The sequence below is a fragment of the Pseudophryne corroboree genome, chromosome 1 (genome assembly GCF_028390025.1).
Source record: "Pseudophryne corroboree isolate aPseCor3 chromosome 1, aPseCor3.hap2, whole genome shotgun sequence".
Lineage (NCBI taxonomy): Eukaryota > Metazoa > Chordata > Amphibia > Anura > Myobatrachidae > Pseudophryne > Pseudophryne corroboree.
Window position 1 is genome coordinate 355,897,338 of NC_086444.1, and position 16,217 is coordinate 355,913,554.

The 16,217-nt window shown below is 45.9% G+C and overlaps 1 protein-coding gene across 3 annotated transcripts in view; it reads left to right on the top strand.

Moving 5' to 3' along the window:
- UFD1 (ubiquitin recognition factor in ER associated degradation 1) overlaps positions 1-16,217 on the top strand; it is a 92,382-nt gene that overhangs the window by 42,308 nt on the left and 33,857 nt on the right. For all 3 annotated transcript variants that reach the window (XM_063964769.1, XM_063964770.1, XM_063964773.1), the window contains exons 8-9: positions 3,113-3,178; positions 9,484-9,531. In XM_063964769.1, the coding sequence (XP_063820839.1) occupies positions 3,113-3,178; positions 9,484-9,531 (114 nt within the window). The remainder of the gene's footprint in view (positions 1-3,112; positions 3,179-9,483; positions 9,532-16,217) is intronic.

The window sequence follows — 16,217 nt, forward strand, 5'->3', positions numbered from 1 at the left end:
GACGAGTCTGGAAAAGTCTCTTCACATAAACATTCTGGAACTAAGAGCAATCTACAATGCTCTAAGCCAGGCGGAACTTCTCCTGCAAGGAAAGCCGGTGTTGATTCAGTCGGACAACATCACGGCGGTCGCCCATGTAAACAGGCAGGGCGGCACAAGAAGCAGGAGTGCAATGGCAGAAGCTGCCAAGATTCTTCGCTGGGCGGAGAATCACGTGATAGCACTGTCAGCAGTGTTCATCCCGGGCGTGGACAACTGGGAAGCAGACTTCCTCAGCAGACACGATCTTCATCCGGGAGAGTGGGGTCTACATCCAGAAGTCTTCAACATGTTAATAGACCGTTGGGAAAGACCAATTGTAGACATGATGGCGTCTCGCCTCAACAAGAAACTGGACAAATATTGCGCCAGGTCAAGAGATCCACAGGCAATAGCTGTGGACGCACTGGTAACTCCTTGGGTGTACCAGTCAGTGTATGTGTTTCCTCCTCTGCCGCTCATACCAAAGGTATTGAAGATCATACGGCAAAGAAGAGTAAGAACAATACTAGTGGTTCCGGATTGGCCGAGAAGGACTTGGTATCCGGAACTTCAAGAGATGCTCACGGACGAACCGTGGCCTCTACCTCTGAGAAGGGACCTGCTACAGCAGGGTCCCTGTCTTTTTCAAGACTTACCGCGGCTGCGTTTGACGGCATGGCGGTTGAACGCCAGATCCTAAAAGGGAAAGGCATTCCAGAAGAAGTCATTCCTACCTTGATTAAGGCACGGAAGGAAGTCACCGTGAAACATTATCACCGCATTTGGCGAAAATATGTAGCGTGGTGCGAGGATCGGAGGGTTCCGACGGAGGAATTCCAACTGGGTCGTTTCCTACATTTCCTGCAATCAGGATTATCTATGGGTCTCAAATTGGGATCCATTAAGGTTCAAATTTCGGCCCTGTCAATATTCTTCCAAAAAGAATTGGCCTCTGTCCCTGAGGTCCAGACTTTTGTCAAGGGAGTACTGCATATACAGCCTCCTGTGGTGCCTCCGGTGGCACCGTGGGATCTAAATGTAGTTTTAGATTTCCTCAAATCCCATTGGTTTGAACCATTGAAAAAGGTGGATTTGAAATATCTCACATTGAAAGTGACTATGTTACTAGCCCTGGCCTCTGCCAGGAGAGTATCTGAATTGGCGGCTTTATCTTATAAAAGTCCTTATCTAATCTTCCATTCGGATAGGGCAGAACTGCGGACTCGTCCGCATTTTCTCCCTAAAGTGGTATCAGCATTTCATCTGAACCAACCTATTGTGGTGCCTGCGGCCACTAGCGACTTGGAGGACTCCAAGTTGTTGGACGTTGTCAGAGCCTTAAAAATATACATTGCAAGGACGGCTGGAGTCAGAAAATCTGACTCGCTGTTTATATTGTATGCACCCAACAAGTTGGGCGCACCTGCTTCAAAGCAGTCGATTGCTCGTTGGATTTGTAACACAATTCAACTTGCACATTCTGTGGCAGGCCTGCCACAGCCTAAAACTGTAAAAGCCCACTCCACAAGGAAGGTGGGCTCATCTTGGGCGGCTGCCCGAGGGGTCTCGGCATTACAACTCTGCCGAGCAGCTACGTGGTCGGGGGAGAACACGTTTGTAAAATTTTACAAATTTGATACCCTGGCAAAGGAGGACCTGGAGTTCTCTCATTCGGTGCTGCAGAGTCATCCGCACTCTCCCGCCCGTTTGGGAGCTTTGGTATAATCCCCATGGTCCTTTCAGGAACCCCAGCATCCACTTAGGACGATAGAGAAAATAAGAATTTACTTACCGATAATTCTATTTCTCGGAGTCCGTAGTGGATGCTGGGCGCCCATCCCAAGTGCGGATTATCTGCAATACTTGTACATAGTTATTGTTAACTAATTCGGGTTATTGTTAAGGAGCCATCTTTAAGAGGCCCTTTCTGTTGTCATACTGTTAACTGGGTTTAGATCACAAGTTGTACGGTGTGATTGGTGTGGCTGGTATGAGTCTTACCCGGGATTCAAAATGCCTCCCTTATTGTGTATGCTCGTCCGGGCACAGTACCTAACTGGAGTCTGGAGGAGGGTCATAGGGGGAGGAGCCAGTGCACACCACCTGACCTAGTAAAGCTTTACTTTTTTGTGCCCTGTCTCCTGCGGAGCCGCTATTCCCCATGGTCCTTTCAGGAACCCCAGCATCCACTACGGACTCCGAGAAATAGAATTATCGGTAAGTAAATTCTTATTTTTTCTGTGCGCTGCAATTCTGTTGCTTTTTAGATTTTCTATATACAGGGTTGAGTAACCTCTGTTTTTCTGCTAGCTGCACAGAAAACTGCAATTGATTAGCGCTGGTCAACCATTTTTTTGTCTATTCAGCTTTAGAAATAACCGTGATATACTTTATTCAGATGTACAGAGAAACATGAAAACTGATAAAGCATATTACGTTATGAGCTTTGATTGTAATAAAATTAGTATTGTTTTGCTGTTTGCTGTGTGTTTTACCCGAAGGACACTGGTTGAAAAAATAGCAAGCCCTGTATGCCAACAGCAAGCCTTGACTTCTGTGTCATATAGCATACTATGTAGCACTCTGTCCCTGGTGAAGCGGAGCCAGCTGTTATGTGTGGGAGGCTACCCTGAAGTGTTACATGGAGTGATTACAATCATTAGCATGCAGGGTATTTAGAGTTTGGAATCCGTTGCTGCAGATGGAAATATGGTGGGACACTATTTGTTATATTGCTAGTATATAGAGCCCAAGTAGAATGACAGTCCAGCACATGGTGACAGATTCTTTTTATTGTTTGAAAAAGAACAAAAACAAATTTGTTACAATAGTTTCTATTTATACTGTAAGTAGAGGGTGGTGGAAGTAAAATAGGTCAGTGAGTGACATTTTATTCATTATATACTTGGATACTAATTTGGAGTCATGTCATATTTTTGACATTTGTGTGACCCAACAAATAATGCTGTATGAATGGAAAGGTATTCTATTACCCATAGAATACATGAGCCCTCAAGTACACATTTATCGTCTATGGACAAGTTCATGTATCATGTTTTAGATGTACTGATGCTCATGTTCTGTATTTCAGGTGGATTTTGATGCCCCACTAGGTTACAAAGAGCCTGAACGACACACACAGCAGGAAGAGCCGTCTGTAAGAACATACTCCTTGCCATTTAGTAATGGGGGGGCTATATGAACAACATAAGGGCATGTGCAGTATATTTTCTCTTACGTCCTAGAGGATGCTGGGGACTCCGTAAGGACCATGGGGATAGACGGGCTCCGCAGGAGACATGGGCACTTTAAGAAGGACTTTAGGTATGGGTGTGCACTGGCTCCTCCCTCTATGCCCCTCCTCCAGACCTCAGTTTACTACTGTGCCCAGAGGAGACTGGGTGCATTACAGGGAGCTCTCCTGAGTTTCCTGAAAGAAAGTATATTTGAGAGGTTTGTTATTTTCAGTGAGCCTGCTGGCAACAGACTCCCTGCATCGAGGGACTGAGGAGAGAGAAGCAGACCTACTTCTGTGAGTTTCAAGGCTCTGCTTCTTAGGCTACTGGACACCATTAGCTCCAGAGGGATCGGTACGCAGGTCTCACCCTCGCCGTCCGTCCCAGAGCCGCGCCGCCGTCCTCCTCGCAGAGCCGGAAGATATAAGCCGGGTGAGTATGAGAAGAAAGAAGACTTCAGAGGCGGCAGAAGACTTCAGATCTTCACTGAGGTAATGCACAGTGGTAAAGCTGTGCGCCATTGCTCCCACACAGCACACACAAACGGCAGTCACTGTAAGGGTGCAGGGCGCAGGGGGGGCGCCCTGGGAGCAATATAAACCTCAATTCTGGCAATAAACATATATACACAGGCTGGGCACTGTATATATAAAGAGCCTCCGCCAGTTTTTTATATATTTTTTAGCGGGACAGAAGCCTGCCGCTGAGGGGGCGGGGCTTCTTCCTCAGCACTCACCAGCGCCATTTTCTCCACAGCACAGCGCTCAGAGGAAGCTCCTCGGACTCTCCCCTGCTTATCCACAGTGAAAGAGGGTTTTAAAGAAGGGGGGGGGGGGGGGCACATAATTGGCGCAATATACAGATTACAGCGCTATCTGGGTAAACATATTGTGTGTTTTTTCCTGGGTCATATAGCACTGGGTGTGTGCTGGCATACTCTCTCTCTGTCTCTCCAAAGGGCCTTGTGGGGGAACTGTCTTCAGATAAGAGGATTCCCTGAGTGTGTGGTGTGTCGGTACACGTGTGTAGACATGTCTGAGGTAGAAGGCTTTCCTAGGGAGGAGGAGGAGCAAATGAATGTGGTGTCTCCGTTGACAACGCCGACACCTGACTGGATGGATATGTGGAATGTTTTAAGTGCTAATGTAAATTTATTGCACAAAAGATTAGACAAAGCGGAAGCTAGGGAACAGCCAGGGAGTCAACCCATGTCTGTCCCTATGTCGCAGGGACCTCCGGGGTCTCAAAAGCGCCCACTATCCCAAATAGTAGACAGATACCGACACGGATTCTGACTCCAGTGTCGACTACGATGATGCGAAGTTACAGCCAAAAGTGGCTAAATGTATTCGATATATGATTATTGCAATAAAAGATGTTTTGCATATCACAGAGGAACCCCCCCTGTCCCTGACACGAGGATACACATGTATAAGGGAAAGAAACCTGAGGTAACCTTTCCTCCCTCACATGAGCTGAACGAGTTATGTGAAAAAGCTTGGGAATCTCCAGACAAAAAACTGCAGATTCCCAAAAGGATTCTTATGGCGTATCCTTTCCCGCCAACGGACAGGATACGGTGGGAATCCTCCCCTAGGGTGGACAAAGCGTTGACGCGCTTATCCAAAAAGGTAGCGCTGCCATCCCAAGATACGGCTACCCTCAGGGATCCTGCTGATCGCAAGCAGGAGGTTACCTTGAAGTCCATTTACATTCGGGTACCTTACTCAGACCGGCTATTGCGTCGGCTTGGGTGTGTAGCGCTGTAGCAGCATGGACAGATACCTTATCAGCGGTAATTGAAACCCTGGATAAGGATACCATCTTATTGACCCTAGGACATATAAAAGATGCTGTCTTATATATGAGATGCTCACTACTGGGTTCTAGAATCAACGCTATGTCGATTTCTGCTAGACGAATCCTATGGACCCAGCAGTGGACAGGTGATGCCGACTCAAAGAGGCATATGGAGGTTTTACCTTACAAGGGTGAGGAATTGTTTGGGGAAGGTCTCTCGGACCTGGTCTCCACAGCTACAGCTGGTAAATCAAATTTTTTGCCTTCTATTCCCTCACAGCCTAAGAAAGCACCACATTATCAAATGCAGTCCTTTCGGTCACAAAGAAACGAGAGTACGAGGTGCGTCCTTTCTTGCCAGAGGTAAGGGCAGAGGGAAAAAGCTGCACAACACAGCTAGTTCCCAGGAACAGAAGTCCTCCCCGGCCTCTACAAAATCCACCACATGACGCTGGGGCTCCGCTAAGGGAGTCCGCCCCAGTGGGGGCACGTCTTCGAATTTTCAGCCACATCTGGGTTCACTCACAGGTGGATCCCTGGGCAATAGAAATTGTTTCTCAGGGTTACAAGCTGGAATTCGAAGAGGTGCCTCCTCGCCGGTTTTTCAAATCGGCCCTGCCGACTTCTCCCCCAGAAAGGGAGATAGTGTTAAATGCAATTCACAAATTGTATCTTCAACAGGTGTTGGTCAAGGTTCCCCTACTTCAACAAGGGAGGGGATATTACTCAACCCTGTTTGTAGTACCGAAACCGGACGGTTCGGTCAGACCCATTCTGAATTTAAAATCAATGAACCTATACTTGAAAAGGTTCAAGTTCAAGATGGAATCGCTCAGGGCGGTCATCGCCAGCCTGGAAGGGGGGGGATTTTATGGTATCTCTGGACATAAAGGATGCATACCTTCATGTTCCCATATATCCACCTCATCAGGAGTACCTGAGATTTGCGGTACAGGATTGTCATTCCAATTTCAGACGTTGCCGTTTGGGCTTTCCACGGCCCCGAGAATTTTCACCACGGTAATGGCGGAAATGATGGTGCTCCTGCGCAAGCAGGGAGTCACAATTATCCCGTACTTGGACGATCTCCTCATAAAAGCGAGATCACGAGAGCAGTTACTGAACAGCGTGTCACTTTCACTGAAGGTGTTACAGCAACACGGCTGGATTCTCAATATCCCGAAGTCGCAGCTGGTTCCTACAACTCGTCTGACCTTCTTGGGCATGATTCTGGATATGGACCAGAAAAGGGTTTATCTTCCAATGGAAAAGGCTCAAGAACTCATGACTCTGGTCAGGAACCTATTGAAACCAAAACAGGTGTCAGTGCATCACTGCACTCGAGTCCTGGGAAAGTTGGTGGCATCTTACGAGGCCATTCCATTCGGTAGGTTCCATGCGAGGATCTTCCGATGGGACCTACTGGACAAGTGGTCCGGGTCACATCTACAGATTCATCAGTTGATCACCCTGTCCCCCAGGGCCAGGGTATCTTTCCTGTGGTGGCTGCAGAGTGCTAACCTTCTAGAGGGTCACAGGTTCGGCATTCAGGACGGGGTTCTGGTGACCACGGATGCGAGCCTCCGCAGTGGCTCATGTAAACCGCCAGGGCGGCACAAGGAGCAGAGTGGCAATGGCGGAAGCCACCAGGATTCTTCGCTGAAAATCATGTAAGCGCATTGTCAGCAGTGTTCATTCCGGGAGTGGACAACTGGGAAACAGACTTCCTCAGCAGACACGACTTGCATCCAGGAGAGTGGGGACTTCATCAGGAAGTCTTCGCACAGATTGCAAGCCAGTGGGGACTGCCCAGATAGACATGATGGCGTCCCGCCTCAACAAAAAGCTGCAGAGGTATTGCGCCAGGTCAAGAGACCCTCAGGCGGTAGCTGTGGCGCCCTAGTGACACCGTGGGTGTTCCAGTCGGTCTATGTGTTTCCTCCTCTTCCTCTCATCCCAAAGGTGTTGAGAATAATAAGAAAAAGAGGAGTACAGACAATTCTCATTGTTCCAGATTGACCACGAAGGGCCTGGTATCCGGATCAGCAGGAGATGCTCACAGTAGATCCGTGGCCTCTTCCTCTAAAACGGGACCTGTTGCAACAAGGGCCCTGTCTGTTCCAAGACTTACCGCTGCTGCGTTTGACGGCATGGCGGTTGAACGCCGGATCCTAGCGGAAAAGGGCATTCCGGATGAGGTCATTCCTACTCTGATAAAGGCTAGGAAGGACGTGACAGCTAAACATTATCACCGTATATGGCGAAAATATGTTTCTTGGTGTGAGGCCAGGAATACTCCTACGGAAGAATTCCATCTGGGCCGTTCCTTCACTTCCTACAGTCCGGAGTGAATTTGGGCCTAAAATGAGGCTCCATTAAGGTTCAGATTTCGGCCTTATCCATTTTCTTTCAAAAAGAATTGGCATCTCTCCCAGAAGTACAGACTTTTGTGAAGAGAGTGCTGCATATTCAGCCTCCTTTTGTACCTCCGGTGGCGCCTTGGGACCTTAACGTGGTGTTGAGTTTCCTTAAGTCGCACTGGTTTGAACCACTTAAAACGGTGGAGTTAAAATATCTCACTTGGAAAGTAGTCATGTTGTTGGCCTGGTCTTCGGCTAGGCGAGTGTCGGAATTGGCGGCTTTGTCTCATAAAAGCCCCTATCTAGTTTTCCATATGGATAGAGCGGAATTGCGGACCCGTCCTCAATTTTTCCCTAAGGTGGTGTCATCTTTTAATATGAACCAACCTATTGTGGTGCCTGTGGCTACACGAGACTTGGAGGATTCCAAGTCCCTTGATGTGGTCAGGGCTTTGAAAATTTACGTGGCCAGAACGGCTAGAGTCAGAAAAACAGAAGCACTGTTTGTCCTGTATGCAGCCAACAAGGTTGGCGCTCCTGCTTCAAAGCAGACTATTGCTCGCTGGATCTGTAACACGATTCAGCAGGCGCATGCGACGGCTGGATGGCCGTTACCAAAATCGGTCAAGGCCCATTCCACTAGGAAGGTGGGCTCGTCTTGGGCAGCTGCCCGAGGGGTCTCGGCACTACAGCTGTGCCGAGCTGCTACTTGGTCAGGGTCAAACACCTTTGCAAAGTTCTATAAGTTTGATACCCTGGCTGAGGAGGACCTCCTGTTTGCTCAATCGGTGCTGCAGAGTCATCCGCACTCTCCCGCCCGTTTGGGAGCTTTGGTATAATCCCCATGGTCCTTACGGAGTCCCCAGCATCCTCTAGGACGTAAGAGAAAATAAGATTTTAAACCTACTGGTAAATCTTTTTCTCGTAGTCCGTAGAGGATGCTGGGCGCCCGTCCCAAGTGCGGACTACTTCTGCAAGACTTGTATATAGTTTTGCTTACATAAGGGTTATGTTATTGTTTTCATCGGTCTCGGACTGATGCTATGTTGTTTTTTCATACTGGTAACTGGTTAGTTTATCTCAAGTTATACGGTGTGAATGGTGTGGGCTGGTATGAATCTTGCCCTTGGTTTAACAAAAATCCTTTCCTCGTACTGTCTGTCTCCTCTGGGCACAGTTTCTCAAACTGAGGTCTGGAGGAGGGGCATAGAGGGAGGAGCCAGTGCACACCCATACCTAAAGTCTTTCTTAAAGTGCCCATGTCTCCTGCGGAGCCCGTCTATCCCCATGGTCCTTACGGAGTCCCCAGCATCCTCTACGGACTACGAGAAAAAGATTTACTGGTAGGTTTAAAATCTTATTTTTACATCCTCTCACGATACTGTACATTACATTGCATTTTATCAGATGGTGAAGGCAGCGTGTGAAACTCTAAGTAATGATTTATTGATCAATATAAAGAAATGATAGTTAGTACTCGCTGTATTTTTTCCAAACAGCAAAAAAATATGTAAAATGCGTTCTGACTGGCGTTTGGAAAATGTATGCTGAATACTGCCAATTCACTTCTTATAGTGAACAATATATTACTTATTAGAGGTCAGCTGGGCAATGATTAGGATAACTTGTGAGTTTGAACTCTTGAACTGTACCACAAGTGGGCATACTGTAGGAAACTTTGAGTATTACCAACTGGCAATGAACCTACAGACTGCTTATATGTATTTGCATAGCCATAGCTGCTATATAACATCAATGTCCCTGCAGCAGAATGTGGCTGATTTTTATGATTATATTACTGCTCTTCTGACAGTAGAATACTTGATAAATCTCCAAATAAATGTTGTTTAAAACTTTGTGTTTCATGAGGCAGTTCTGAGGTAATCGCACATTACCAAGCATCAAAGTAAAATACCATTATGTGCTTACTACAGGACTTGCCCGAAACTAAGCAATATATGCCTAGCCACCTCTGTGCTGAAAGGAAATTAATTGTTTTTGTTCCTAAATAGCTGCAGGGGCAGCTCTATCTGGGTTACATAATCAGATACTCTATTTCCTCCTAGGACATTGAACCAGATCAGAGCGAGTATGCTGCAGATTTAGGATTCAGGGTGAGTCTGGGTCTTTGTTTTATTATGCTGAATTCTATTAAATTGAGTTTTTAAATTCTACAAAGAAAATATGAAGTAATTTGGTCCTGTTTGTACATAAGTTCCATTTGAAATGTTTAGAAATGGCTGTTTTTTAATGTAAATATGTTATATTGTGGCCTATGATGCTAGGGGGTAATTTAATTCCCTGCAACATCACTCATTTTGCACTGTGGGTATGCAAGGCGCAATCGGTAACACTGCTGTTGCGATGTATCATTAAGGGAGGAATTCAATTAGCTGCGATAACTTGTTTTCACAGTAAAAACGGGACTTTTATAGTGACCAGTGATAAGCCGCTATGCAATTATCCGCGGTTAATTTTCTGCGATAATTCTTCATAGGTTTACCGCAGATTTCACTTCACCACCTCTCAGCAGGTGATAAGCTCTGAGAAAATCCCTATTTTAAGATAAAAATGTCAGTATTTGGTTGAGGACCCTCGGGACACCACCTGAATGACTAATTAGGCACTTAGAAGTGTTTATTTTTAATTGGCCAATAATGACATGTCATTTTTGAGGTCCAAAAATGCAAAATGATGGAAATTGGGGTACAAGACATGCAACAGTTATATTGGGGGTGATCAGTACGGGGTGCCGGATGTCACTATACCAACAGTGGGAACCCTGCTGCCAGAATGCCGGCAGGGGGGCAAGTGCATTGAGATTCTATTCTCCCTCTATGGGTGTCGTGGACACCCACAGAGGGTAAATCACCTACTTCGCTAGTATTCCGGTGTGGGATTGTACCCTTGTTGGGATTGCGGCATCGGTATTGCGACCGCCGGGATCCCGATGGGCATTATGCTTTGAGTGGGTTTTTAGATTTGGAGGTGGTAGAGGTTGAGTATTCCATATCCAAAATGCTTGGGACCAGAAGTATGTTTGATATCGTATTTTTCCGTATTTTGGAATAATTGCATACCATAATGAGATATCATGGTGATGGGATCCAAGTCTAAGCACAGAATGTATTTATGTTTCATATAAACCTTATACACACAGCCTGAAGGTAATTTTAGCCAATATTTTTAATACCTGTGCATTAAACAAAGTTTGTGTACATACACACAATTCATTTATGTTTCATGTATACCTTATACACACAGCCTGAAGGTCATTTAATGCAATATTTTTAGTAACTTTGTGTATTAAACAAAGTTTGTGTACATTAAGCCATCAGAAAACAAAGGTTTCACTATCTCAGTCTCACTCAAAAAATTCTGTATTTCGGAATATTTGGATATGGGATACTCAACCTGTAGTAATCTTTGACATTAGTGGCTACTTTGACATATTTTTATGTACCCCCTAATTTAATTTGAGCAGTTATTTTGTTGAAAAACACTTGCTTTATATAATTTTTTGACCTTTTTTTTTTTATTAGAAAAATGCATATAACAGCCATTTTACACAATTGTAGTACTCCCTTTTTTTTTTTTTATGACCACTAATAGACTTCTATACTGTGTTCCTATATTGGTTTGGCTTTTTTGGGGTTTCAGACAGATTTCCCCATTTTCTCCTACACTTTTCACTGGTTTTGACAGCAAGAATTATTGCAAGAATCCCATTTTCGTGAATTTTTAATTAGGGCAAATTGCGGGAGCACGCAAACCCTCAATAGGCCATTTTTTTAGGTACGTTTTTGACAGTGTCCACGAAAAAGCCCCATCGCAGTAAATTGCCGTGGCTAATTGAATTTCTTTTTCTTACTTTAGCCCTACTATGGGTTAATGACCCATTCCCCTAATGTAGGCAGGAGGTTTTTCTTCTGGGATCTGCCCAGCTTGGGTACATAGCTGCTTCCCTCCCCTTCCACCCTGTGTTTTTTTCCTGTCTCCAGGTGAGCTAGGCAGAGTGAGGTTTGTTATTTTCAAATAGAGCTTACCTCCTGTTTGTTGCAGTATAGCCATCTGGAGCCGCGTTCTGCATGGAGTCAGGTTCCCTGGAGGTGTGCGGTCAGCCTGGGGTACTCCGGAGCGGTGGTGAGCGGGCAGTTGCCAGGAGCTCACGGCGTCAGCAGGACTTCCGGGTGTGACACGGAAGTTGGGATTCCCGGAAGTCTGTTGCGGCACTTTAGTGCGCATGTGCCCAGTTGGTTAGGGTCGTAGGGCCATAGGGCCTGGGAAAATTGCGCCACACACCAGAATGAGCACACACAGTGGTGGTGTTTAAGGCGCAGTGTTGTGGAAGCATCATGGATGAGCTTTTTCCCCAAAAACCTGTTAAAGTCCAGCTGAGGTAAGTCCTCATAGAGGGCTGGTTATTGAGTTTTTTACTTAGTGCAGATTGGTTAGTATTGTAGTAATTGGGTGTTAATATATTACAGTGTGCCTGATCCACCTAAGAAGAAGAGCTGCAAGAAAAGGAATTTGACTAAGAAATGTCCTGCATGTGATAGATCATTCACAGGGAATCAGGATGACAGTTTGTGCAGTGATTGCATTAAGGAATTAGTACTTCTAGCTAAATCTGATCAGCTTGTGGAACTTATTGAATGAATGTCCAGGGAGGAATTTATGCAAGGATTTAAGCGATCCAGATCTCAATCCAGCTTGGATTATGAATTTGGGGTTTCTGTCTCAGGAGGATTATGATGAGAACTCCAGTGCAGAATCAGGCGAAATTCTGGACGAGGATAGATATTTTAATACTGTCCCGGTTGATGCTATGTTAAAGAATATTTCAAAAACTATGACGTATAAAGAAACGGTTCAGGAAAGTGACTAAAATTTGCTGTTTGAAGACAAATCCAAGAAGGCTAGGTATTTCCTGTGCATAAGTATGTAAATGACATTGTTCGTAACGAATTGCAGCAATTGGATAAGCGTATTGGTAGTCTTAAAAGGGTTAACCATATGTATCCTATTAATGACGAAGAGTTTGTCACCTGGTGTAATGTTTCTAAAGTGGATGCAGCAGTTGCATAGGTGACGACTAGAACTACAATACCCTTAGAGGATGGAGCTATATTGAAAGAAGCAGTGGACAAAAAGATGGAGAATGCTTGGAGAATGCTTTAAAGAAACTGCACATTTCTGCAGTGGGGTACACTCGGGTTCCACAGGGATAACATCAGGGTGTAGAGTTGGATCTTGATCCGAGGCACCAACAGACTAAAAGCTTTGACTGTTCCCAGGATATGTAGAGTTGGATCTTGATCTGAGGCACCAACAGGCTAAAAGCTTTGACTGTTCCCAGGATGCTTAGCGCCGCCTCCTCTATAAACCCGCCTCCGTGCACAGGAGCTCAGTTTGTAAATTGGTGCCTGCAGTGCAGGCAGCTAACAGGGAGGACTGCGCTGAGCAGCCCTGAAAAGAGCTTTTCTATGAAGAAAGAAGACTTCAAGGGCCGCAGCATAGGCACTTAAGAGTGCTATATGTTATTTCTGACATATGCTGCTGCTCCCTCACCTCCCAGTAGCGCTGTATACTCCCGTGCCCTGTTTGCCGGGTAATTACAGTGGAGGGCTCTGATTCTTCAATTAGACACACACACTGACCGCTGCTCTCTGGGATCGTTTGGCCGCATCAAGGAGGAGGAAAGAGGGTCCCCAGGCAGGACCCGCTGCAAATTGCGATCCGGCGCGGTCTTTAGGTGACGGAGCGCACGCGCTGGCATGGACACTGGCCATGCAGGGACCCCAATAGACCACCAGGTCAAGGGCACAGGTCGGATTTTGTACATAATCCGTTTTTCTAAGGCCCGCAGTACCTGGTGGTGTAGTCCAGCAAGGGGATAAGGCTCTGACCTGTAGCCCCTCCCCTAGCCCCAGGGTGCCATTTACTGTTAATGTTCCCGCCCTGGAGCTGCATCTCTCTCTGTCCCTCACTCCCTGTCAGCGTTTGGGCGCCATTACACACACAGATGCGCTGATGTGGAACTTCTGGGCAATGTCTCCTCTGTAAAGCCGCCTGCATCATCAGCGCTGTGCATTTACAGGACACTTAAGTATTCTACATGTCTTTAGACAGTGTTGGTTAAGAACAAGTGCACATTGTAAGGGATATTTAGTACAAGTACCCTGTGATATACATCCAGTCTTCACTGTGCATTGATATATCTCTATACCTAATTAGCTCTACTTGAGTATTGTTACTAAAGTATTGCTAGTCCAGTGCAGGTTAATTTTTATTTGTGACAATTTCTGCATTGTACATGTGACTGTGTGTGCCAATAGCTGCTGTGTGATTTCCATTCCGTGTATCTCACATATACTGCTATCCCTATATTCTGTACCCTGAGGGGGGCTAAGTGCATCAGGGTTTTCATGTAATATAGTGTTGATCACAGGATATACTGTTTTGGTATTTTCTCTGTGTATTACAGTCACCATATATCTCTTAAATCCTCCGTGTGTGCTCTGCCTGTAGTCTCACTATCCGGGGGGATTTTTGTTAGGTACTTTGTCTGCTTATATTGTACTGTTCCACCCTAAAGTAAAGCTTTCATATAATGTCAGCTCAACAGGGTGAGAGTTCTGTGGCTGACCCTGCGTCCTGCAATGCTCATGCCATGGATGTCTCTGAGGAAAATATTGCAGCTGAGGGTTTAGGTGCTGGGGGCTTTGTACCCCTCAGTCAGTTTACTACAACAGGAGCAACTACTGACCCGCCATGGGCTACTTTTTCTAATTTACTGACTACGCTGGTAACTAGACTTGCGCCCCCTATGGGACCTCCTGTGCCATTACAGCCACATATTGTCCCTGCTGTTACTCCACCATGGCCAGCTACTCTGTCCTCTCAGTTACAGCAATTAACTCAGTCCTTGGCCAAGCAAAATCCTAACCCTCACCCTAAGACCAAAGTGTCCTCTAAGCGGGCCATTACGTCCTCACAGTCCACACATGTTACAGATACTTCATCTGATGAAGATGGCACATATACTGATCCCCCAGACACTGATGCAGATGCTTCTGATGGGAAATCACTGACCCACGTGGATGTTCCTGACCTCTTAGAGGCTATAAGGCTGATTCTTCAAATTGATGATGACGAAGAACCACCGGCTCCCTCTAAGAAACCAGATAAGTTCAAGCGTCAGAAGGTTACTAAGTTAGTTTTACCACATTCTGACCATTTAGTTGACATACGTCAGGAATCCCGGGAATATCCAGGTAAGAAATTCTCTCTGTCTAAGAAGATGCTAGCTCACTATCCCCTCGCTGCAGAGTTAAGCAAAAATTGGGAAACACCGCCGCCAGTGGACTCACAGGTCGCACGTCTGGTGGTATCATCTGCTCTGCCTGTCACTACCGTCACTTCTCTGAAGGAACCGACGGATAAGCTTGTGGAGGTTTGCTTAAAGTCCATTTACACTCTGGCTGGAGCTGTGCATAGGCCTACTATTGCGGCCTCTTGGGCTGCTAAAGCTATAGAGGCCTGGGTTCAGGAAGTTGAAGCGGAACTACCATCTAATTTTCTTGATAATGCAAAACAGTGTCTTTCGTACATTGTTACAGCCTCTCATTATATTCAAGAGGCAGCATCGGATGCAGGTGTCCTAGCGGCCAAAGCGTCTACCATATCTATTCTGGCTCTCCGGATACTCTGGTTGCGGTCCTGGTCTGTAGATCTGAACTCTACTCTTTTAAGGGAACCATTCTTTTTCGGGAAGATCTCAACAAGATTGTTGCTGACTTAGCGTCTGCTAAAACGGCATGTCTACCTAGTACTACTCCTTCGGCCCCGAAGGCTAAGAGTACTTCGTTTCGACCTCCAGGTAAAGCAAAGGGTCAGGCATACCCGAAACAGTCCACTAAAAAGAAAGGCGCCTGTGATAGAACCTGTGTTGAGATGCTATTTGCTGCTCTCAGAATAGGGTATTAGCGTCCCTATATAAAGTGAACAAGCAAAAAAGGAAAGAGAGCGCAAATAGACTTGAATTATTCCATATTTATTATATCTAAAATTGCACATACACCAAAATTTTATTTAAACTATACCAATTGGCAAATGGATTTAAAACAACTTAGCACTTTAAAAATATATTTCATAGCATAGGATCCCTAACACTCGAATATCCTTATGGTTCCACTCAAGTAATACCCTACTGATTACCAGATAGTTTTCACAGGTGTCCTTTAGTGAAATCAGTGTAGAAAGAGTCCAAGAATGGTGAAAGACCCTTATTTATATCCACCAGTCACGTCCTGTGTGATAATACATGTATTTATACCGTAATCATGGTTATTGTTTCTTTTAAGAAAGAATTGAAACAGTTAATGTAGCAAATATACTGATACTTCAGGTAGCTAAAAGTCAGTTTGTAAAACAGGCTTTATCTTATATTGCAGCCTCTCTAGAGCGTCTCCGTCTGCCGCTCTCTACCTTAATCACTTGTTGTGTTCAGAGCGGTTAGGCTTACCGCTTCCCTGAGAGTTTTGATCCACGGCGCCGGGATTGCGCGCACCGCCTGGCGTGTCCAAGGTGATTGTAGCTGCGGCGCCTGTGTTCACCTCTCAGTGCCCGACTGGACCGCTGGCTCCAGGCACGTGATCGGCAGCCACGGTCCCTACTTTGCAAAGGGACCAATGCAAGTGGCTCCAGACCCAGGACCGGACTGTCCAATATGGTGAATGATGCTGAAATCGGTGGCAACCAAATCCGTGAAGAGTGTTTGGATCCTAAAAACACCCTG